Here is a 26,015-nt window from a genome sequence, read left to right as displayed (position 1 = left end):
AAACATGCAATAGCCACTGGTGGTGCTATGATCGAGCCTGCAAATTCCAGCTGAGCTGTTTCCCCAGGTAGACGGTGCATCCCGAGCTAAAGTAATGTTTCCCCAGGTAGATGCTGCATCCGAGCTAAAGTAATGTTTCCCCAGGTAGATGATGTATCCGAGCTAAAGTAATATTTCCCCAGGTAGATGCTGCATCCGAGCTAAAGTAATATTTCCCCAGGTAGATGCTGCATCCGAGCTAAAGTAATGTTTCCCCAGGTAGATGCTGCATCCAAGCTAAAGTAATGTTTCCCCAGGTAGATGCTGCATCCGAGCTAAAGTAATGTTTCCCCAGGTAGATGCTGCATCCGAGCTAAAGTAATGTTTCCCCCAGGTAAATGCTGCATCCTATATCATGTAATGCACCCCCCTGGTCATGCTGATAGATGTACCATTGTGTGTCAAAGTAATGGACTCCTGAGTCTTCCGTTGCTGCGGAGACAAGATGGGGGTTCAGGTTCAGGTGTAGAAGGTGTACCGTCACGATGTTCTTCCTGTATCTGTCAGTGCCACATTAGGTCATATCACACAACATGCAACTAAGTAGTCGTCACTTTTGTATTTATTCACATATCCACAATGTAAACGCTAGTATAGTTTTAGAAATCAACACTTCGGTTTATTATTCAAATCAACAGTGAAATCCTGTAAGAGAGTTGTGAAGGTGTAGTGAAAAAGAAAAATGTTAAATAATTTGATGTCACAAACACCTGCATTTCATACATTTGCATTACTGTAGTCTATATTTTTCTTACAAGTTCGAAGTTACCTGCTTTCAAAGCCCATTTTGAGACATCCCAAGTCTGAGAAAACGGACACAATACTTCACATTTCATATTTATTCAGAAGCTTATCGGTTTTCATCAAATTTCCGTTCTAAAAAATGTACAAAGATGGTCACTGCCAGGTACACAAACAGGCTATATTTTAGTGTCAATTTTTTTTCTGATGGAATGTAAATAATGCATCAACCGAAAGGATGCTTCTGGTAAGTGAACGGATTTGGCTGATGAGAGCTTGCCTGGACTACCGTAATAACCACGTCCAAACACTTGATGCACTACCAACATCACCACAAAAGTCGTTCTCCTAGGTTCTATACACCATGCTTGCATTTCTCCAAAATGGTTGTTCTACCAAGTCAGTCTATTGAGGCCAACAGTTAATGACCAGTGACAAAATCACGAGACTTTCCAGGACCCATGCAGTCTTGCCCACAAGGAGGAACCTTGACCACGTTCACCGAGGGGTACCAAATGCCTCCAGTGATGACCAAAATACACAAGTCTTTGACAATGTGAAAGGTATGTGACATTTTACATGATATAAAACAAGATATACCGACATAAACTCAATACAAGAACTCATACTTGTGAAGCTGACATGAACTCTAGCGAGGAAGAAAAACAAGACAATCTGGAATAGACTTAAAAATCAATTCATATCAACACCTGAACAAATGACAGAGTGGTCTAACATTCTCCAAATATCTGAATACTGGACGATTTAATGTTTTCATGCAACCAGTATACCTAATACTCTTTACCACTTAAACACGGCGGCAAAATGCAATCATGACAACTGGATTCATACAAGAGACTTGAACTTAAAGTGGACAGTAAATTAGAACACACTTAAACGGCAGAATCTTAGCTGCCACAAACACCTAACCTTCTCACAAGATATCTGCAGAAAGGTGAAACATGTTACAGAACTGATTTGAATGAATGATGGAAGATGCGATAGATTAGCACTTTCTTTACAATCTGAATGATGCATACACAAACCAGCATTCCATGACAGGATTCAAGTTCTTCACAGTACTGGTGGGTTCATTTGTCATAAAAAAAAATTATTAAAAATATTCTCCCAGCTTGACAGTTTTGAACACGATTAAAACACTGTACCAGACAAAATGCTACCAGATTGGTCAAAACTAAAAACGTAATCAATAATAACCATCAAAGCCAACAATTTTCATCTTAAAGCCCTAATCGGTCTTCATAACGGTCCACAATGTTCTAATAGAAAACTACTATGACAAAGTTTGATTTCTTTGGTTGTGACAAATGATGCTAAGATCCAGAGAAATGCTGAGAGAATCCGTCTTGACTTCCCTTTATAAGGAGGTTACTCCAAAATGCAAGTTTCAGCTCTTTTGTCACGATCGGTGAAAAAATCGTCCATGTTAATGACGACAGCTGATGGGGCCAACAGATCCATGTTAAAATACATTCCCTCTTTCCCCATGGTGATGTTTAGTTTCCATGGAAACGATGTTTATACACAATGAGTTTGATAAAACAATGACTGTCTCCAACTGTTGTTTTAAGATTTGTTTTCATCTTTTCCTTTCTCATCATCGTCGTTGTCATTATGTGTATGCCAGGTGAGACGCTCCTCGTAAAAAGCAATTACTATTTGTGGACACTTCACATTTGCCTGTCTTGCTGGTACTAAATCTGCCTCATCGCTGTCCTTCCTGCAACAAAATCAAGGGAACATATGAACATCCACGCCATCTTGGTGCAATTACACGTTTGTCTGATGATTAACGCGACACTAAGAAATATTCCAGCTACATAACGGCAGTCTGTACATAATCGAGTCTGGACGAGACAGTCCACTGACTGACATCCTGAACATCGATCTACGCAACTGGGATACAATGACACGCCCCAACCATGTCAGCGAGGCTGACCTTCCAATCCCGTTAGTTACCCTTTAGGACAAGCATAAGTTGCCTATTCTAACCCCGGATCTTACACATAAATAGTTGAGTCAGTCACCCTATTGAGTCGCTTTGCACAAGCAGTGGTCCCTGGGGACCTATTCTATCCTGGTCCCATTCCACAGATCAATTGTAGCACCACAACTGTTGCAAGTCTATGATTACTTTGAACCTATGAACCCCTCAGACAAACAGATTTATCAAGACATTCTCGCTTATTTCTTTGGCAGAAGCTACATTCAATTATGTTTCTAAAATACTTACGTCTTCACACCAGAGGTTCAATAATATTTATTGTTGTTGTTGTTGGTTTGTTGTTTAACGCCGCACTCAGCTATATGACAGCGGTCTGTAAATAATCGAGTCTGGACCAGACAATCCAGTGATTAATGTCATGAGCATCGATCCACGCAATTGGGATCGATGACATGCATCAACCAAGTCAGTGAGCCTGACCACCCGTTAGTCGCCTTTTACGACAAGCAAAGTCACCTATTACGGCAAGCATGGGTTGCTGAAGACCTATTCTACCCCGGAAGCTTCACGGGTCATTTATTTATTGAATAACAGACCAATCTTAGACTACATGATGTCTTCATACATTATTAGAGAAAAAGTAAGTTTTACAAATTCAGCGCAGATGCATACTTAACTCTTTCAACACCGTAGGCCAGTAGACTGGCCAAGCCGTAGTCACATCAAAATAGTATATAATTTTATAAACCTACCTGTCATATCATTCATTTATTAAATCTATCACATTTCACAATGTCTGAAATACATATTCCATTTCAATTTTTTATCGATAAATTGAAACATTATTCACTATTTCCCGCAATGTTATTGAAAATACAATTCTCGGACACACTTCGACAATGGGTCCACAATGAACATGTCAAAGAGCAAAATAAAGACGTTTCGAGCAAATGTTTACATATATTATACAAAGTAATAATAAAAAAACCAGAAACAAATATATATCTAACAGATGTCAAGCTTACATCTAAGTTATTATTTCCATCTTTTTGAGCGATCGGGTGTAATGTAAATCAAATGAGATCTTGGCTTTCGCCGCCTTGAATTCACAGCTGGGACATGTTTAACTCTTTCAACACCAGTCAACCAGTAGAGTTTACTGCTGGGACACCGAGTTCCCAGAGACTCTTGTGTGATAGATGAAGCCAACATTTATCCAAGAAAATATCTGCTTGTAAAATATCTTTGCTACTACATGTTATACACCATTTGAAAGGTCTGATCCTAGTGTTTATAAATATGAAAGTTACGTTTTTCACATTGTTTAAAATAATGCATTTACAACTTAATTAAGTTCGTTATAATTAAAAATTGTAAGCTAACACGTTAACGTCCAGATTAAGGACCAAGGAAGCGAAAACCTGACGATTTTCGGCAAATATAAGATTCCATAAAATCCACGTACCTATTTCTGTTTTATTTTCATTGTTTACATAATTGGAAAATCATTTTAAAAAGAGTTATAAATAGTATCTGCTCATCACCCATTTCCTAACAGCGGCTGTTCCCTCAGAAACATGAAGAAATACCCGTTTTCGAGGCTTCGTGACACGTTCGAAGACTGGCATATGACACATTGCTAGAAAGCTTATTCCTTCATCAACAAGCTCGTAACATTGCCTGGAGTTTTTTCGTAGTTATAACAAGCGATTTCATTGGATTAAAATTGGTTTCCAACGACGCTTTCTTGCCGAAATCTGCTACAATGACAGATACTATTTATAATTCTTAATAAATGAATGATATGACAGGTAGGTTCATAAAAATATATACTATCCTGACCTGACTACGGCTTGGGTGGTAAACCGTAGTCTGGGGACTATGCTTCTAGGTCGGTATACCGGTGTTGAAAGAGTTAACTTCTCTTACCCCATGTATTCTAATCTAGAGTCCCTGCACCATTCAGTGTACAGGTACCGAAAAATGATGCTTACCATTTCATTAGGAACATAAGTTCCCCACTACTGTCTGTTGCTCCTATAATTCTCTCAGGCTGTAATCCACGGTCAAAGCCTCGAGGTTTGTTGTCATCTTCCTGCAAGGGACATGGATATTTTACTAAACATGTCTTTGTGATGAAAAGTGTGAGGATCTGGATCATAATCATTAGTTCATTTGTGTTCTGTTCTCGACACCACATACTAAAGATATCAGGGATTTATCTAGGATTCCAAACCAGATTCCCATGGCAGTCAATTGAAGCAAAACTTGGCTTTTCTAAAAGTTCTGATTTCCTTGATTTCAGGTGTCCTAACATTGTATATTTCAAGCACTTTAACGAAACATACGGGGGCAGTTTTTACTTCAGCTACTTTCTTCTTCTTCTTAGCTGACCCATCATCCATTCCATTTGCTTGCTTTCTCTTCTTTTCTTGTTCTTTCTTTTTCCTCTTATCTTCGTAGTCTGCTATGAGGTCAGGGCAATCAAGGTTTTCTTCTGGTTCCCATGTATTTTCAGAGCTGAAATTGATAAACTCAAATCTTAAAAGCCACGTACTGAGGCAGTAAGAGATGTTTATTGTTTAATGCCGCACTCGGCAATATTCCGGCAATACGGTGATGGTCTGTAAATAATTGAGTCTGGACCAGACAATCCAGTAATTGACGGACACCGTTCTACACAGCTGGGGTACATTAACATGCATCAATTAAGTCAGCAAGCCTGACCACACAATCCCGTTAGTCGCCTTTTACGATGGGTTGCTTATGACTTATTCTAACCCGATCTTCATGGGTGAAAACTACAGAAAAGATGAAGGATGCTGTAGCGCTGCATCACAAGACACTTACTCTGGATACCCCTTCCACTTGAGGAGGTACTCCTTCTTTCCGTTCCTCATTCTCCCATCAACAACCTTCTCCACCGTGTACTCCTCCTCCTCTTCCTCCTCAGCATCAACACCATCCTCGCCAACATCCTTCTTCGTTTTCTTACTCATTACTGTTAGTGGTGCTGCAAAATTTATTGATCAAACACTGTTAATCAACTGGTATCTTGTTATTCCAATATTGATAATTGATTTAACTTTGAGAATTGAGAGAATCTTATAAGGTTTGTTTGTTGTTTACGCCACACTCAGTAGTATTCCAGCTGTATGACAGATGCAAATAATTGAGCCAGGACCAGACAATCCAGGGATTGAAATCGAGTTGGTTTTTGGTTTGTCTGTTGTTTAACTCCGCACTCAGCAATATTCCAGCTATATGACGGCGGTCTGTAAATAATCGAGTCTGTACCAGACAATCCAGTGATTGATATCATGAGCATCGATCTACGCAAATGAGATACGATGACATGCATCAACCAAGTCAGCGAGTCTGACCACCCGATCGCGTTTCACGACAAGCATAGTCGCCCTTTACGACAAGCATGGGTTGCTGAATACCTATTCTAGCCCGGATCATCTTAACGATCGAGAACAAGAACGATGCAACTGGGATACAATGGCAAGCATCAACCAAGTCAGTGAGTGACAACCTGACGCTGTAAATCGCTGCTTACAAGCATTGGTTGCCAAAGACAAATTCTAACCTGGATCTTCATTGGGACATAACTCCAGTCAACTCACTAACAAAAGAAAGACATCAGTGACTAAATGCTTTATGCTGTAGACATCAATAGAACTTAATCATGAAAGCCTGTCAGGAATCAAACCTGGACAAACAAGTGGTCAACAGCAACAAGCCACATCCCCTGTGGCAGTCTTTTCTGGTGATAACATATGCTCATCTTCACGAGGCAAGAGAGTTAGCCGACTTTAAAGTCCCCTTCATGACTTGTGCCAGCATGGTGTACTGGGAACCTATGTAGCACCAGATCCTCAAGGGCAGTGTTTGTTAGATGTTTTATGTTAAATGCCACACCCATCTATATGAAGACGGTCTGTAAATAATCAAGTCTGGACCAGACAAAACAGTGACTGACATGTGCCACGATGTACTCAATTGGGAAACAATGACATGCATCAACCAAGTCAGTGAGTCTGACCACCCGATCATGTTAGTCGCACCTCATACAACAAGCATTGTTGCTGAAGACCCAGATCTTCACAGTGGGCAGTGAATACACAAATGAGATAAACAGCCTTTGGGTCAATATCCTCATTGGACAGGCAAAGCAGTTGCTCAATGCCTTGGGTGGGATAATTTTGTTTAATTAGGCAGTCGGCCATATTCCAGCCATACCATGGCAGCCTGGTCTAGTCTGGATCAGACAAACTAGCGACTAATATTATGAGTTTTCCAAATCCCCCAATAGGTTGTCTTGTACAACAGGCACAAGTTTATGGGATCTGAATCTAGCTCCATAAAGCTGTGTTCTTAACACAATTACATGTTAACAAATCAAATACCAAGATGTCAGAAAAAGAATCGAAATTGATATGGAAGCATAAGAACACAAATCATGCCAAAGTTTACAAGCCACTATATTCTCCAATGAATTCCCAAGCAGCCATGCTCACAGCCTCACATTGCAGAATGCTCTCCTTGCCTTAACTTCCTGCTATCTGATATTAGTCACTTTTTCAAAATAAATTGATAATCTGAGATGGTAACTGAACCACATAGATGTTGGTTTTGCCCCAGGCAGGCAAATTGGACAAAATGGTTTTAAAAGAAAAGAAAAAGGTCCCCTCTTCCCGCAAATTAAGCCATTTTTAATATTATATTTTTAGATTGCATTCAATGCAATAATACATAACTTAGCATAACAACCTCCTATTTATTTGCCCTGTCTTCAGTGAAAAACCTGACAAAGCCATAAATTAGCTTTTGCGCACTGTTTGAAATAATTTCAAAACCCAACAAGTCAGTCGTGCAGGTGACCCATAAGTGTTGCCTGTCCATCTTCAAAGTTACCTGCCCGCATTCAGACTTCATAAATATTGAAAAATTGTAATAAATAAGCGACAAATCACATCTTGACTAAGTTCAAACAATAACTTGAGAATCTAGGAGTTATAATAAAACAGAATGCTTAAATAGTCTCAAAATTATCTGCCAGACAGTCGGGCAGGTTGTGTTCAGCTTCCTGGTTTCAGTATAATGAAATAAAGATAGATACACTTTGGTCTTTTAAGTCCGCCTCAAAAGTTAACTGAACATTAAATGTTTCTAAGCCTTTGTTGGATTTATTTCAATATGTTCACTGAATTCAGACAAGGTATGAAGGATGCCAAAATGCACCTTCATAAATTCTTGGACATGGGTTTTAGAGAATGACATGTGAAATATGTTTGTAAATAATTCAATCATGGGCATGTCTTAATACAAGCACAAGTCAAATGACTTTTCTACACAATGTTGCCATTAACTTATTCAGGAATACAACGTACACTACGACTCTACTTATGAGATTAACAAGTTCACTCATTTTTGACTTATCTATACCTAAAGCTACAGTTAGATTTGAAAGGGGCCCTAGATTCAAATACTATAGGAGCAAAACTTTAAATGATATTTGAAAAAATGTCTGGCACTTCAAAGCTGTGTTAACACCTAACTCTAAAACATGGTTTTTCAAGGGAGTTAACTCTTCCAATAATATAACTGAAATGGACTCATGCTTGTGGTTAATTACTTATACCACCACAAGTACAATTATAACATGGTTTGCAACACTTAAATACTTGGTGGTATTGTTTAAACAAATCATGCTACATATCTTAAATTAATGATTGCTCGTCTTCATCTGTGATACCTTAGGTGTCACTGTCATGAGCAATCCTTAATTACCTTTCCCAATGTACAGGGACACAAACCATTTCCTTAACATTAATTCCTATATTGTGTTAAGACAATAGAAGTATAGAAATGACCTGATTAAATAGTTATAGAATAGGACAAACATGGAAACACAAGGTCCATATTTGTATCATTATCATTCACCTGCCATATTGATGTTTCTTGGTTACTGGAGTGTTGAAAGGATTCTGGTCTCAGTTGTTGTTCTGGTTTGAAAGAGAAATATCAGTGATAGGCAGAATATTCAACAGTCAATATGGTAATAAGGCTAAACAGTAAGGAAACATGAAAAAAAAAGGTTTGTTCTAACCCAGATATAAACTGGGACAATGCTTTCCTATTCCAGTTGAACAGGTTTCTGGAATATATTACGTTAAGCCTCCATTAGATAATTGAAGGCTGCAATCAAGCTTGCATTTTATGAGACCAAATGCACTCAACTTCCCTTAGCCAAGACATTGTACTGCGGTAACAAGAGACATATTGGCTAATTAGGTTAGTGCTTGAGTGGATACCTTTATTTAGAATGCATCAGTATCACAAGTTCTCAATTCATATAAAAATGTTTATAAGTGCAAACAATAAATATATACAAATTCCATGGATAACTAACCATGTTAACTGTATATAGCATTTTATATATTGTGCATAACTAGTTCCTTGACTTGTCTATGATTCTTAGAGACAAATGACACAAGGACATTCTTTCATATCATTACCAAATACTGGATGACAAAGTCAATATCCCGGATAATGAACAATATAAAATATTGTTAGTAAATGGTTGCTTCAGCACATTCATAATTTAGATGTTGTGACAACTGTTGCTCAGAGGAAACAATTGAAAATGACAAAGACATGTAATGTGATTATTAGCATGCAAGAACAATAAAGCAACAACATTCCCTAGTAGGTCATGATCTATTTCACAAGATCTACTTTGTCCTATCCCTATTCGTTTGCAAACACGAAAGCACCAAGCTTCATGGGTATTATTTTGTTCATATAGGTCTAGCAGGGTATGCACCCTATATAAACAAAATAATTTTCGAACATATTAATTGCATGAGACACAAAATGAATTGATCATCTTGACAATTGTATAGCTGTTTAGCAATGTTATAATTTATGAAAAGCTTATCCAGCTTGGAGTTTGAAAAGATTATCTCTTTTCTGTTAACTGTCTTTTGAAGTTTCAGTGGTCTGTCACATGTGTTTATGGCTTGACGGTAGATCTAGCTTGCTTCTACTTGGTTTTTTTAATCATTGCACGTGAAAGGTTCATTAATCCATGCAACATCGTGAAATATCAGTAATTAAGTAAAATGGTAACAACACTTAAAATCTGAAGTCATGGCTGGTTCAATAGGTAACGTACATTTGACATAGGCTATACCCTATATGTCACTTAAAATCACGTTGTGATATTTCATTGTCAACGCTCGTCACAAAATGAGGGAAACTCTTGAGTAGGGAAAGGAAGCTTTCAAAATACCACGAACGCACATTAATGAACATATCTTTACACGTGCGGACATTATTTCTGACTTTCTTATTTTCTCTTGATTAGAAATAGTTTTCATTCAATACAGCTGAAAACCGGCTATTTTGTTGACAACGTGAGGCGCCATTTTGAGCGAGATGCAACACAAAAAGCATGCAAATTCAGTACCTATGCCGTAAACGTATGTTAAGCAGAATCAAAACCACAGAGAATGAATTCTTTGTATTGAAATATTTTCATTTCAGTAATTAAGCTTAATCTATTTCCCGTTCTATTTACTTCAAACTTACATGCTTGAGATGTTACTTTCCCTCAAAGCTGAAATGCCGCGATTTCCTTTAACAAACTGCGCAAGCGCGAGCTACACATCCGGGAAATTTTTGCGATGTTTTACGCGGGAAAACATCTCGGCTATTTTCGTGATATGAATTAAAATTTCATTTCCGAAAATAAATTATAGTTTATTCTCATAAATATCCAAATTGTGTCATATAAGGAATAAGTAAAGTATGTTATTTCACCGGGATGAACTTGGGAAAGAAAAGACAATTTATGCTGATTCTAGATGACATCATCCATCACGTGACCCTACCTCTGCCATTTCAAACCGGGCACGTGTAGGAAGCAGTAACAGCGCTTCTCTGATCAGAAAAATCTCTTAAGTTTATTCCTTAACAAACTTCTTAGGACAATGTCGGGTGGCGTGAGTATATTTATATTCTAGTGATTACTTTGGTTAATATTTCGTTCCTTTTACACGCGTATTTCAGCGTTATTTTGCATTTTTCAACCGAGGCCGCTCGCCGGGTCTTTGTTCTTGGAAGAGACGAGCAAAATGGCTTCGCATCATGACCTACTTTAGATAGATATTGCGCTCTTGTTTAAAAGTTACTGCCTCGCCATTCTTAATTTATTGTGCATTTATTTAGTACTGTTTCGTGTTCTATTGCCATTGATGGCTTACGTTATTTTAAATTCGAGATTAATTTGCAATTGAGAGATTGTGAAAACACGTGATCCTTCTAGAACAAAGGGCGCATGTGCGAGTTGCCGCCGTAGTTACTAGACTACCATGTTGAAGTCTGGCTTTTTCCGGTTTCGCCATATCGTTGAAAAGACTCGACAATAACTATTGCTTTGTCGCACTAAGTTATACAAGATCGTTGTTGCCACGTTTTGTAACCATGCTTGTTATGTTTGTAGTTTGGTGGCGGTAGAGGTCGGGGAGGAGGAAGAGGCCGCGGTGGCGGCGGCTATGGAGGAGGAGGGTTTGGTGGTGGCGGCGGCGGCTACGGAGGCGGTGGCGGCGGCTATGGAGGAGGTGGCGGAGGTCGTGGTGGGAGGAGAAATCCCCGCGAGCACCCAACGGACCCCGAAGATGAACAGTTCAGAAAGCTTTTCATCGGTGGTCTCAGCTACGAGACAACAGACGAAAGCTTGAAAACACATTTTGAACAATGGGGCGATGTTGTCGACTGTGTTGTAATGAAGGACCCAAACACAAAACGGTAAGCATCAATCCAAATTTAAGAGTTTTTTTTGTAATTGTTCAAAGACAGTTAACAAGATTGTCAATAACCTATTGTATTACCTTTTTTGCAAGTCAATGATGCATGTTTTTGCTTACAGATCAAGAGGCTTCGGCTTCATCACATACAAGGCAGCTGCTGAAATTGATGCTGCTCAGGCCAACAGACCCCATGTTATTGACAGTCGAGAGGTGGAAACAAAGCGTGCCATGCCCAGAGAGGTATACCACCATTGTTTTAATGCAATGTCTTTTTTGTTTTAAGATCTAAATATTTACTCAGTAATCAACCCATTTGAGCTTTGGTTACTTAAATTTTTCAATTGCATTTGGATGGGTTTTTGTGTGTAATTTTGCATTTTATTATATTTTTAATTTGTGAGCTAATGTCAATAATGTTTTCATTAGTCCCTGTAAAAGATGATAGTAATGTCATGGATATAGCAATCTCTTGTTATGTGTTTCTCTATATAATTTGATTTTTGGCGAATTCTTTTTCATTAGGATGGAGGTGGTTCATCTCAGCAGTCGGTCAAGAAGATGTTTGTGGGTGGAATCAAAGAAGAGTTCACAGAAGAAATGTTGAAAGATGTCTTCTCAGAGTTTGGTGAAGTAACTTCAGTTGATTTCATCATGGACAAGGCCACAGGCAAACCCAAGGGCTTCTGTTTCATTTCCTATGATGACCATGACTGTGTTGACAAAGCTGTCTGTAAGTAATAAATATATAACTAGTCTTGATTTTAAATGCTTGTTGATTAAAATGTTTTATTACAATAGATCAGCATTTGTGTTAATTGTCTAATTCAATATACCCTCATGTGAACTCAAGGTTAATGGTGATGTTGAAAATAACTTTATTTTCCCAGTGAAAAAGTACCATGAAGTAAATGGCCGCCAGGTTGAGGTAAAGAAGGCGACATCCCGAGATAACCAGGGAGGTGCCCGCGGAGGTGGTCGGGGTGGCCGTGGAGGTAATTTAGCTTGTAGATTGCCTTACGATTTATGGTTCATAATGAAATCATCCGTTTAATCAGGCTGTAAGTTTTGATTGCAAGAGTTGTTTGCAAATGCCGGAATGTTACTTAATTCCAGGAAAAGCACGCCCATTTGCTCAGTATGTTAGTTACATCTGCTGCTAGGCATGCTACTGGCTCAAAGGATATCTTTGACACAAGTCGATTCCTTAGCATAAGTGCCTTTAACATTATCCCTGACATGGTTTATTTGCAGGTCGTGGGGGTTACCAACAGGGTGGCAGTTACGGTGGAGGCGGAGGCTATGGCGACAGCTATGGAAATGGCTACAACCAAGGTATTGGTTCTTACACCAGAAATGTACAGCTGCTTTTCCTGGAAAATAGGATGAAATGATAGGATGACATAAGTTGAATGTTATTTGGTTACTTCTTGAAATACTCATGAATAATGTTCATCCCATTTTAGGTGGCGGATATGGTGGTGGTTACAGTCAGCAGAGTGGCGGCTATGGAGGAGGCTATGGCAATGACAACTGGAACCAGGGCGGCTACAATGACTACAGCAGTGGAGGTGGCTATGGTGGCAACCAGGGAGGAAATGGATGGGGAGACAACTCAAGCTTTGGCTCCAACTATGGATCATCGTATGGAGGTGGCGTCATGAAAGGTGGAAACTATTCACAAAGAGGATCGGGACCATATGGGGGTTAGTTTAGTTTGACCTTAAGTCAGTGTAAAATGCATGGTTTGAAAAAAAAAAAAGAACTTTGCATTAATTGGGCTCTTATTGTTGTTATGTTATTTTGGCCTTGTATTAAGTGTAGAAATGATGGCATATTAGATGGTGTTTCAGGCTCTTACGGGAGTGGAGGAGGGACTGGTGGCTATGGCGGTGGCTACAACAGACGCTGAACAGTATTTAGGCAACATAGTTTTCTGTAAGTACTCTGTAAAATGTCAATCCTATGATGTAGAGTAAATGACATCCTCAAAATAGAATCAAATCAAAAGTTACTCAAAGTTACTTAACAAGTAGCTATTCTCAAAGATCAATCTAAATAAGACTGTCTATGGTGTTTAATCACTTGTTATACAATTACCATGAATGTATGCTTTGCTATGTCCTAATAACTAGGTATTTTGTTCTCTTAAATATATATAGGTAGGCTCAGTGAGTGAAAATATCACAAGAAATGCAGACAGGCAGATATCGAGTATCCATAGCTACCAGTTACCTTAGCAACCAGTCTACAAAGTGAACTAGATGCCCTTATCAGGGCATTAGGGTGACAGGTAGCCTTGAATGAACCTGAATAAGTGCCCTGGGCTCTTAAATAGACTTCAATGGACTCATACCCATCTACATAGATAATCTAAGAAGATATATAGAAGGAAGGAGTTGGAGTCTAGCTGATATTAACCTACGACTGCAGGTTATTGGATATATTCTCCCCATCGAGTCCACAGGAAACTACCTACCTACCAAGCTCTTGTACATAGATGTCGTCTTCAAAGATCCTGTTATGTTTTAATTCATTTCATGTCACGCTGACGTTGTCATATTTTATATTCTGTCCGTGTCGTATTGTCACATCATTGTATGTTTGGTATCATCATGAGAATAAATTTGTATAGAAATGTGCCACTAAGTCTCATTTTCCTAAGTTGCCAATTTCCAACTTTTTGACAACTTTGCCATGAAGTTCCATTACATTGGAAGATTTGTTCTTTGTGTTGATTGGTAGGGCAAATATTTGGAGTAAATGCTTGATGTCTAAAATTAGAAATCTGGACAAGCAAACCTGTAGACAAGTAAAAAGTCTTATCTTGGTGCAAAAGAGAATGTATTGACATAAGCTAAATTAATTTCACCAGTTAGAAATTGTTACGGAGTTGCTTGCTTTTTTTACTTAGCAAATTTTAGAAATACATTTTTTTTCATTTAGAACTTCCGAATTTGAAATTTATCACATTGTTAATACACACTCTAGACATTATGAATTCCAAGATAGGAAATTATAATGTATGATAAGACTTTGCTGATAATGGCTCTTTGAGCTATAGGATTGATCATGGTATAGTACTGAATAGGATGAAAATAAATCCATCAATTGGACCTGAATTTCCCTTACTGAACGTGATGTATTGTCATCTTAGGACCTCCTGTGAAGCCAAATAAGATTGACCTCAATATTTCATAAAGGCTAGATTTCCCTATCATATGCTTTCATGATCACTCCTGATGTCTTCAGATGCTAGTCAGTATTTGGAATTTTTAACAGAAATCTATGTAACTGCCCGTAAACCTTTGCATGCCATGCAAGACATGTATGTTGAATATTGGAATAGTTTGTGAAAAGAACATGCTGAATGTGGTGTTAGTCCATTTAATAGTACAGGTCCCGAGTACGATGTCCCTAGTAATCCTTGTAGGTGGAGGTAAGTTGAAAGTTACTGCTCAACATTCTTCAATACTACTACATACTAAAGCTGACAAACTAGAAACCTATATGGTAGTAAGGATCATATCTAACTTAGTCCCATGGGTAGTGAATATTTCAAAGATCTCTTCAAGTAAAAGTAGCACCTATCCATATGCCGAACTAGGAAGATTGTGATACAATTTATTGATCTATTTTTAATTTTTGTACAGGTTCACAATGGACCAAGAATAAGTGGCTCCTGAGTCTTAATCCACGCCAGTCCTGATCTCAAGGTAGTGTACATTCTTGTTAGGTTACACATTTTGAAATGTTATAAATCAGTAAATTTGTGGTAAAGATGTGCTGAAATACACCAACAGCAGATTTGTTGATATTCAGGGATGAGAATCTTCTGGATCTGCGTATTTTAACTGACCTCAAATCTGATGGCTTCCCCATAAAAATTTCAAAGTAATGGACCACTCTCATTGCAAGGATGTTTCAGCTGCAAAAGAAAATATCACTCATACCTGTATATAATCCTTGGTTTCTCGGGACATGAAATCATTGTCTATTCAGTCACTTGATGAAATCATGCTCATCTGTTTTAACCCAGAAGATGTGTTCATGTACCAACAATTTATTATTTTCAGGTTTAGAAAAGGACTGCTCAATAAGAAAGGGACTGCATTGGAGACAAAATATTGTCTATGGTAAGTGAAGATCTGAAGATTTTGTGTATTAATGAGTTAAAATGTATCCACTGAATATCTACTTAGGTCATGTCTTAGAAGTATTTATGCAAGTTCGTTTGTTTTCAAACTCGTGTGCAAGTTCATGCTTGACCAAGCTGTTTAGTTAGAAAGACTAATCAGATGTCATGCTTTTGAATGACACTAGACATGTGAGAATCATGGAGAAATGTCCCTATCAAAAGTGAAGTATTATGTTAAAATTATTTGAAAGACGTATTTTTGAGAAATAAGACCTTGAACATCCATCTGCCTCTCCTTTATTATGCTGATTTTCTTTCAGTTTCAAATGGCAAGACAACAATGTACTTCCCAGGACACGAGGAACTTTCCAATTGTGTAAATTTGATGAATAAACACAATTTTTAGAAAAAAATTAGTTCTGTTGACATTTAAAGGAGAATAGTCAATGTCGGAAGGTCGTCTGACAACCCCTGACGAGTCGCCCGTCTGCCAGGGCACAAGTTTGCTCGCATTGGACCATCTTTGTGGATGAAAGAATTTTTATAGATGGGTGTATGTTAGCTGATATGCCTGTACTGCTGGTCACGGTACCCGTAGACCAGTCTTTATTTAGACATGGCTGGAATAATGCCGACTACAACGTACGCAACGACCAGAATGTTTTTAAAAAAATGCCACTTGCAAGCGGAATATACTCGCCAGCCTATGCTAAATGGATTGGGTGGTCAGGATTTGACACTTTGTTGCATGTTATTGTGTACCAAATGTATGGATGGTCCCAAGATCTCGGCACACGGGATTGTCTTACATACTGTCTTTCTGTTGGAATATTTCCGAGGGAGGCGTACATTTTAATGGACATTACACACATACACACATTTGACCTTTCTTTCATGCATTTGAATATTGTTTCAAACCACTGAACACATACAGACAATATCTTTACTGGTGCGAAGATGTGTAAAGAGCACATCCGAGAGGGAACAATTCACTTTTACTGTCCTCAAAGAAATCTAGGGCGCTCTGGGCATCTTGGGACTGGGGCCCCAGTTATTATTGCTCCCACAAAATGGATATTAACATGCCATTTGGTGATCATGCAATCCCTTTCAGAATTTTAACTGGTCGGCAAATAGTTAAAGCTTGAGCCTCTCCAGGAAATGTGACTTCGGAAGAAACGGGGAAACGTTTTTGATCTGAATATTTAATACAAAAACATGTTTCCTTCTTTCTTTCTCCCCCACCCAGAGAACCTATCGAGTATCACGAATATTAGTTCCATGAAATCACTTGTAATCAAACAGGAAGGCGAAAATGAAAGGGGGAAAATACCCTTGATACTCCAGTTTGTATAATAATCCGATTTTGACAACACGATTCCTTTTTGGATTGTTCAATACGAACAGTAAAGGTGAGTGCAATTACGAAGAACCTTCGTCATGCATGTCCTGACCAACCAGCCATTGGCGTAAGGACATGCGAGATGCAGTTAATTCTTCCGTAAGATGTGCGGGGCTGAAGTGAATTGCACACATTTCCACGCTAGTCGGTATTCTCATTATTCTCAACTCACTGTTCCGCCGCTAGATTTGTCGAAGACACTACACAAATATCATGTCAATTGAACATGGTATTTTATTGGCGTTTCAAGAAGTCTGTACTCATCATCGCAGTCACAAGATCATTAATCATTCATGTGTTGCCCCCCTATTTCGTTTCCGGGAACAACTCAAAAACCGTTCAATATCTTCCCAAAAAAATTGGCAGATCTACAACCAGGTCCTGAAGTTGTGCCTTTTGTTATTTGCAGATTTTTTGTTTATTTATTGTTAATTTGACAATTGACAATTTGTACTTAAGTCTCCATAAGGGGTGGATTTCGTTTCGGGGCTTAACTAGAGAACAATAAATGGCAGATATATATACAGATCCTGAAGTGATTTTTCTCGATTTCCATGGAAACCATGTGGACTCAGTCCCAATTCGAAAGAGGCGACTAACGGGATCGGGTGGCCAGGCTCGCTAACTTGGTTGAAGCATGTCATCTATCCCAATTGTGTGGATCGATGCTCATGATATCAATCACTAGATTGTCTGGTCCAGACTCGATTATTTACAGACCGCCGTCATATGCTGGAATATTGCTGAGTGCGGCCTAAAACAACAAACCAACCAATGGGGGCGGGGATGGGTTCCTTTTCCGGAGCACAGCTTGAAACCGTGGAAGACATCCAAACTGGGTACTTGTAATAACCAATGGCTGAAGTGGTGCCTTTTGCTATTTTAATTTTAGGAATTTTAAAAGAAAAAAGTCCAAGTCAAGTTTGGCTTTGTCTGCGTTTATATTGGTGTGTATCTGACATAAAAAAAAGAAGAGAAAGTTACGAATCCCAATTCCCTGGTATTGTTTTGACAGCTCAATAACTACTCTTGTATACAGACAGACAGATTAGATAGAAATTATCTCATCAAGTTGGACTTCAAGTAACAGTCAGATGATTTGTTCTTTCAAATTTTTTATATATTTTTTTTTTGTGGGGGGGGGGGATTCCATCCTCTGATGACTCTTTCCTTATAGAGGAACCTTATTTGACACTCTGCCCTTGCCCTTATCGGTAGTCAGAATGACACGCGGGGATACATCCGGTAGAAATATAGGTTCCCGGCATGTTTGCAACTGGATCGGATGGTCAGGCCCTGTGATTGTTTGATTGCGTGTCATCGTATCCCAATTAGGATGGTGGTCTTTCAGCAATGTACCTTGATAGCGTAGATATCAATCACGGGATTGTCTGTTCCAGATTCGATTACTTACAGGCCGCCGCTGCAATATTGCGGAGTACGGCATTAAACAACAAACGGAATGACAGACAAGTAGAGATTGCTGCAGAGCATCAATAGCTCCCCGCAGTATAATGTTATGTGCAGAGGAAGGAAGTGTAAGCTATGGGAGGAGAGAATTTGTGTAAAGTACAAATTGGTTGTTATTAATGTAGTTATATTTGGAAAGCACAATAAAAGAAACAGTATCTTTAATTGGTCAGCACAAAGAAAACCCAGGCAAGAAAACTGGGCCTGTCAGGCAAAACTTGATATATACCCACTATTAGTACCAATTAAAAAAATCCTATATAGATAACACAACAAATGTCACTCTATGGCATGCTTTGGCAGCAAATATCAATATTTCTGGTCAAAATGTTGGTTGGGTTAAATAAAGCAAACTTTTAAAATAGTAAACACAAAAAATGTAATGAATCATCTCTAAATATACTTCAGTTCAAATGTAAAAATACACGCAATCATTAATGGATTCCCATTTATCTAGCAGCAAGTTAGGAACATACAGTTTGGTCACGTTATCTATAAATATTGAGAATTATCTTACATATTGTAAAAACAAAGGCCATAGGTCACTTTTCTCAAAACTTCGTTTAAGTAATCACAAACTGAAAATTGAAAAAATTGTAGATATACAAAAACACCAACCCCATTTGAACAACGTCTCTGTGAAACGTGATGTCTCAGAAGATGAACAACATTACGCACTGTCTTACATAATACAACCAAGAAAGAGAATCACAAATAATCCCCAATCATGATAAAGAATTTGGTACACAGATTCTTAATAAGTTTACCAACAGTTATCCAGAAACAACTTCCAAGATCTGTTAACATATCAACAATTACAAACAAATTCCTTGTACATGTATGTACAACATTACCATAGTTTTGCTCAATTCTCATATTGTTTCCATATCATTATAATACACTTGTTTTTTAAATAAAATTGTTATAATGTACCTCCTTTGAATGTTGAATGTTCCTGTGTTTTTTAATTGTCGTTTATTGTGCATGTATTTTGTAGTTTGTGATTGTGTAATATTGCCACTGTTTTTTCATGGAATGTTCCGCAATACATATCTCATCTAAAACATCTTTGTTGTATCAGTTTCTTACAGTTTTTTACGGGGACATGGTTGGCCAAGTCGCTGCAATTCGCTATGCAGAGTTGTGTCCCTTAAATTGGGCACGCCAGAAACCTATGACAGTGTGTTTCAATCTCGGTTCGCCCCGATTTTGTTGTCAGCACAAAACCCTTGCTCGTTGGTTTCACCAAAGTGGTGAACGTCTAAGACCTGCATCACTTCAGACTTTCCTCCCACATCAAGCTGACACGGAATACTATTCAACGGCGTTAAACCCAACTCCCTCACTCACTCTTGTGTATGGTTCCGTTTGGTTAACTGGGTTTGTGTTGTGATTGCTTCCGGCTTAGATTTGAAATTTGTTTAGAAGAATGTTACTATGATCAACCAAAACATCGTGAAGATATCATGCAACCGTATTATCTTTTTGGAAAATAATTGCAAACTACAGACCAACCTGTTGATTTCCTATGTATCCAGAAGCAAAGAACATATACGGGTGTATAATCTCTGCTGGAAGTTATTTTTTTTTGTCAAAGCAATAAACCATGCAGAAACGTAAACCGCCGCATGAAACGGTATGTACCATACATTACATACAGTGAAGTATTTAAAACAATGCTGTGCTCAACTATGCACAGCAAGCGCCATACATGTGATTATGAAGATAACTAATAAAAAATTTCTCATATCAAACCCGTTGTTTTACATGTGTTGTTTATTGAACAAAGTCATACGTTATAGAAGCCTGGTATTTAATCGTGTTGAACATTATGTTGCAATAGCAGTGTGAAAATTGAGTTCCTTCCTGGAACGTTTCTCGATGGCTGCCTGAATAACATACGATACATTGCAAAGGTAGTGCGCAATTGAGCTGTTCGGGTAAGGGAGATAATCACTTGCTCTCAGTGATACAGCTTGAATAAGATACGATGTACAGCATTGCAAGGTCAATGCGTGATTTATCACCTATAGCTAAAGGAGATAATCGCTCAATGCGCAATAGTTTATTCTTACAAAATATAGACCGGTTAACTTTAGCGAAATGGGATCATTTTTAGCTCTTTTAAAAACAAAATGAACAAATTTCATGGGTTATCAGCATTACGAAAAGTGACTAAGTCTCAGAATAGCAAGACGATTTTGAAGTATCTCTTATTGCTGGAAAAGATAAACATCAACATTTCACGCACATTTCACATGATTTTTATGTTTCGTTTCGGTAACTGTGTGGCTTGAAATTTCAAAGAAACCAACATGTCGACATATATGCTATAAAATTAACCTCTCCCGTATACTTCCCCGTCTTAAGGGCGGGGATGAATCATATATCCGTTTTTGCGAAAGCTTTCCTCGAATAAGAACACTACATGGTGCGTCTGCACTGCCTCACATTCAGGCTTGTTGTCTTGAGTTGCGAGAGCTCCGCTGCTGGAGTGGCGCGGTGGGGTAGCCTAGTGGTTAAAGCGTTGGCTCGTCACCACGAGGACCCGTGTTCGATTCTCAACATTGACATGACGTGTGAAGTCGACACATACTCACTAAACAACCTTCGTCACACATTAAATGAAGCAAATTTGTTTGCTCCAGGCTAGAACCCATACACACAAGGCAGATTATAGACTATTTACGTTAATAACAAGTTTAATTAACACACGGATGTTTGATGATTCGAAAAAACACACGACTTCATAACAGTTTCCTGGAGTCGTTTGCTTGTAAGGGTTGCTGGAATGAAGTACATGGCCCCTTTCCACAAAGCGATCTTAGGGCATAAGATGATCGTAACTCCCATTCTTTAACATTGGCTTACGACAATCGTAGAGCTAAGATCGCCTCGTGGAACGGGGCCCAGGCCGCAATGTTTTCGTATAAAGGGTCGTGTTCTCGATTTGAGATTTACTCCAGTGTTTCGACACACACACATCTGACATCTCCACTTTATCGTGTGTTTCTGTCAATTTCGTGACTTGGATCGAGTGTTTCCTCTTCATCCAGCAGAAACTCTGTTATATTAAAACCTAAACAAGACTCCGACGATAGTGCCATATATTGTAGTGTTAATAGTTGATATATTAAATGACTTATAATAAAACAAAGAATATTGGAGACTTGCTTATATGAAATCTGACTATAAGGTACAAATATTACAGACAAAATGAAATCACAGTGGACTCTCTTCCCGCATGGCTACATTTGCATTAATACCTTTTGAGGGTAAAATGAACATTCACACAAGAAATTAAAAAAAACGTTGATATTCTAAATATTTATCGTCAATGAAGAATTGTAATCTTGACGACAATGATATAGTTACGTAAGCAGTTTATTTGACCATCCTATAGATAGCTATTATCACTCGTTTCCAATGTGCCAGTCGTCAATGAGCCCAATTTTCTTTTGGCTTCAGGTATTCTGCTTGTGATAAATGAAACACATTTCCGTGTATTCGGAAATGGTCGTGCCAGTCGCAGCCATCCTCTCACAACGTTTTACCCCAAAATATTCCTTTCACTGGCCGAACCAACTGCAAGTACGGACCATATTTAGTATGGCAGAAACCTAACGTTTCCGTTGTAAGATAAGTCCCATTTCATCTTGAGACCTTGAAGATTTACAAACGTGATTTCCTGTGAGTGATGCAGTATACTCCCTTTGATGTGACCATGCAAATGCTTTACTTACATGAGTATATATACTCATAGGAGTAACTTTAGCGCATGCGTTTGTGTATCAGACATTAGATCATATACATATGAAGTATGAAATACCTTGTTTTTAAATTACCACCTCCGTTGTCTAGGAGGTTCGGGGTTTGATCCCCGGCCGCATCATACCAAAAAGACGTTAAAACATGGCACTTGTTACCTTGCCTGGCGCTCGGCAGGGGATAAAACAAGGGCTAGTCGGCTCGATGCTGTCTTGAGTTGAGTATTCATGTTAAACTGCGGCATGGTATCTCAGTGAGCTAGGATTATAAGATCGGCATTAGTCCGGACTAGTACAAGCAGCACACACACACGTGCATGCGCGTCGCTATAATTGCAAACTACAGACCAACCTGTTGATTTCCTATGTATCCAGAAGCAAAGAACATATACGGGTGTATAATCTCTGCTGGAAGTTATTTTTTTGTTGTCAAAGCAATAAACCATGCAGAAACATAAACCGCCGCATGAAACGGTATGTACCATACATTACATACAGTGAAGTATTTAAAACAATGCTGTGCTCAACTATGCACAGCAAGCGCCATACATGTGATTATGAAGATAACTAATAAAAAAATTCTCATATCAAACCCGTTGTTTTACATGTGCTGTTTATTGAACAAAGTCATACTTTATAGAAGCCTGGTATTTAATCGTGTTGAACATTATGTTGCAATAGCAGTGTGAAAATTGAGTTCCTTCCTGGAACGTTTCTCGATGGCTGCCTGAATAACATACGATACATTGCAAAGGTAGTGCGCAATTGAGCTGTTCGGGTAAGGGAGATAATCACTTACTCTCAGTGATACAGCTTGAATAAGATACGATGTACAGCAATGCAAGGTCAGATTACAATGAAGAATTGTAATCTTGACGACAATGATATAGTTACGTAAGCAGTTTATTTGACCATCCTATAGATAGCTATTATCACTCGTTTCCAATGTGCCAGTCGTCAATGAGCCCAATTTTCTTTTGGCTTCGGGTATTCTGCTTGTGATAAATGAAACACATTTCCGTGTATTTGGAAATGGTCGTACCAGTCGCAGCCATTCTCTCACAACGTTTTACCCCAAAATATTCCTTTTACTGGCCGAACCAACTGCAAGTACGGACCATATTTAGTATGGCAGAAACCTAACGTTTCCGTTGTAAGATAAGTCCCATTTCATCTTGAGACCTTGAAGATTTACAAACGTGATTTCCTGTGAGTGATGCAGTATACTCCCCTTTGATGTGACCATGCATAACAATTTTACTTTTACTTACATGAGTATATATACTCATAGGAGCAACTTACGTCGCTATATAAGTGCAATAATTTTGGACGCGAGATTAAACCCCATTTCACCTCACCGTGTTTTTAAACGGACCGCGTGAAGTGCTACAGCGACTACAGAGGTCACGTGACGGGCACCTGCTTCCGCGTTGGGTGTACGCATGCCTACGCTACCGTTAATGGCGGCTGAGTTTTGATGACTATAGTCACCTGTGGGCGCGGAGTGGAATAGTTTCGATTTGAGTCACCGCGGACATTGTAATTGTTCAAAAACTCTGCACTGGTCCCGGCTCACAGACGCTAACAGGTATACCTCATTTTTGCACTGATCAGTTTGGATCTACTGGAATATTGAATCGAAACAGGTAACAGGTTTGAACTTCAAGTTATACCTTCGCATTGAGATGTTGAGATCAACAGATGATTGTGTCGACGTGCTTTTATATCCACCTGTGCAGAAATTACAGGACCGTAATTTATAACTCTTTAACCTGAAAGTAGTGCCTACGAGATTTGTCGTCGAGTTGAATGCTATCAAAATTGTTTCCGCAAAAAAACCCAGTGGTGATATATGTGTGAACAGATAAGCTTTTATCGTTTCCTAGAAAAGTAGTATGCAAGCTGCTCCCTGTCGACCGAGTGCACTAGACCTGCGAATACTGAAACATTCCAATAATGTGTCATGGAGATTGTCTGTGAATATCATCCATCTCATGAAATCATAAGCATACAATACATGAAATAGCCTTTAAGCCCTTATACCACTGTATACACTCAGTGATGCCACTGGAAAAGATACCTCGTTCTTTTAGATATCTGTTGTATCGTATCTTTATTGTATAGGAATTTAATTTGTAATTTTGAAAGTATACATTTCCTGTGTTGTTACTTTGATGGGAAAACAAATCGTATTACTTTTTATGGGCAGCATTGTAAAGTTGAATTAATAGTTGTCTGGTTTCTAATGGTATGTGCTGAACTACTGATGTAAATACATTGTATTTTTAAGATAGGTTGCCAGTGTTACTGAATACAGTTCATATTAGATTGCCTAAAAAGCTGGTGGTACAGAACCATACTTATGCTTCGTTGAACAGCTATTAGTTTTTATCTTGATGACCAATCACTATTTTAATATTTTGGTCCCAGAAATGTCATTTTGGAGATACATGTATGAGACTGACGTATTGAAACATTAACACAATATGTGGATATTAGATATTATGACATGAAATATTTATAATATTTAATTTTGGTGTCTATTTTCCCAGTCGGGAGAATATCTGAACATAACAAATAGTGTTTTCACATGCCCACCTTCCACTGAAAAACCACCGAGTAATTTGTTTGTCTAGTGGATTGGTCCAGGTCTTAACTTGGGACTTACAGTGGTAATGTTACAGATCACGACCCTAACTATACATACAGTTACTTGTTGTTAAAGGGACAGTTCACACTACAGGCTTGTTATAAATAGTGTTTTGGATGATGGGTAGGTTGCTCATAAATACCAAGCAAATGATTGTATCCAGTCATGCCAGAACAAACACCAGCGCAGTTGCGGTTCAGTTTGTCACACGATGATATGTATCAGGGAAAGCATTAACCTTGGTATATGCTCTCCGTATTAACAAAGTAACAAGAGGAATGCATGCTTGACATTTTCAGTGTTAAAGATTATCATCAATGGCATCCTTGATTACCCAGTGTATGTCTCCATTCTGGTATGATAAATATTCTGGACCCAATTGCTGCTTGGGGTGAAACGATACAGCAAAGTCACGATACATGGGTCACAATACAGCAAGGTCATGATACACTGGTCACGATACGATACGGTATATAATGTGATACATACTTTGACATCAAATCACATGGAAACTTTTTGACAAAACATATTTCAGAGCAATTAAAAAGGAAACGCTAGCTGCAGACACATGTGGCTGTTGAGGCCACTCTTTTTTAATTTTATATTTTATGGATTTGTTCCTGTTTTTCCACACAAGGTCGGTCGAAATAGAAAAAAATAAATAGCTATGGCATATATATTTATTCATATGAAAGTCAGTCTGCTCTGAAATGTGTTGTCTTAGTAGTGACCTTTATCACTAACTACAACACATTTGTGTTATTGAATGACATAAATGCCAGACTGTCATTATTAAACGAGTTGTAAGTTATTTTTAGTAAGTGTATCTATACAGAAAATAACCATATCCATCACCTTTCCTGAGCGGGGATTTCTAAGTTAAGAGATTGCAATAATGGCACCTAGATATGAATCTATAATGGTAAATGGGTTTGGGGCAGTTATAACAAAAGAACAGACATGATACACTGAGTAATTGAGAATAAGTCATTGGGAATGAGCCCCTTGAAGATCTGGGGTCCAATA

At 38.4% G+C, this 26,015-nt stretch overlaps 3 protein-coding genes across 17 annotated transcripts in view; 2 read left to right on the top strand and 1 right to left on the bottom strand.

Annotated features, from left to right (window-relative positions):
* Positions 1-586: 586 nt before the first annotated feature.
* Positions 587-10,440, bottom strand: LOC124135874 (chromobox protein homolog 1-like). Of its 3 annotated transcripts, none has more exons than XM_046501534.2 (6): positions 10,346-10,440; positions 8,696-8,757; positions 5,597-5,759; positions 5,095-5,266; positions 4,741-4,841; positions 587-2,521 (listed from the first exon to the last, which is right to left on the bottom strand). In XM_046501534.2, the coding sequence occupies exons 2-6, from the start codon at positions 8,700-8,702 to the stop codon at positions 2,368-2,370; spliced, it is 597 nt and encodes a 198-aa protein (XP_046357490.1). In that variant the 5' UTR covers positions 8,703-8,757; positions 10,346-10,440; the 3' UTR covers positions 587-2,367. The 3 variants fall into 3 exon arrangements, with proteins under 3 accessions (XP_046357490.1, XP_046357491.1, XP_046357492.1); XM_046501535.2 differs by having other exon boundaries at positions 5,110-5,266; XM_046501536.2 differs by lacking the exon at positions 8,696-8,757 and having other exon boundaries at positions 10,346-10,427.
* Positions 10,441-10,605: 165 nt separating this feature from the next.
* Positions 10,606-16,113, top strand: LOC124135873 (heterogeneous nuclear ribonucleoprotein A1-like). Of its 11 annotated transcripts, none has more exons than XR_006861278.1 (11): positions 10,606-10,758; positions 11,259-11,563; positions 11,685-11,805; positions 12,088-12,295; positions 12,453-12,557; positions 12,817-12,897; positions 13,029-13,229; positions 13,416-13,500; positions 15,216-15,278; positions 15,639-15,698; positions 16,021-16,113. XR_006861278.1 is itself a non-coding variant. In XM_046501530.2 (9 exons), the coding sequence occupies exons 1-8, from the start codon at positions 10,747-10,749 to the stop codon at positions 13,472-13,474; spliced, it is 1,092 nt and encodes a 363-aa protein (XP_046357486.1). In that variant the 5' UTR covers positions 10,606-10,746; the 3' UTR covers positions 13,475-13,500; positions 13,725-14,204. The 11 variants fall into 11 exon arrangements, 7 of the variants coding, with proteins under 7 accessions (XP_046357486.1, XP_046357484.1, XP_046357483.1 ...); XR_006861277.1 differs by having other exon boundaries at positions 13,404-13,500; XR_006861276.1 differs by having other exon boundaries at positions 13,029-13,268.
* Positions 16,114-23,768: 7,655 nt separating this feature from the next.
* Positions 23,769-26,015, top strand: part of LOC124135875 — a 48,858-nt gene continuing 46,611 nt past the window's right edge. The window contains exon 1 of one of the 3 annotated variants that reach the window (XM_046501539.2): positions 23,769-23,927. The gene's annotated coding sequence lies outside the window, so the exon portion shown is untranslated. Of the gene's footprint in view, positions 23,986-26,015 lie in introns of all 3 variants that reach the window. The other 2 variants (XM_046501540.2, XM_048382523.1) reach the window with 2 other exon arrangements.

This window comes from Haliotis rufescens, unplaced genomic scaffold (assembly GCF_023055435.1).
Source record: "Haliotis rufescens isolate VD_foot unplaced genomic scaffold, xgHalRufe1.0.p SCAF_4, whole genome shotgun sequence".
NCBI lineage: Eukaryota > Metazoa > Mollusca > Gastropoda > Lepetellida > Haliotidae > Haliotis > Haliotis rufescens.
The sequence above is the reverse complement of the archived record's forward strand: the minus strand, read 5'-3'. Positions and strand labels throughout refer to the sequence as shown.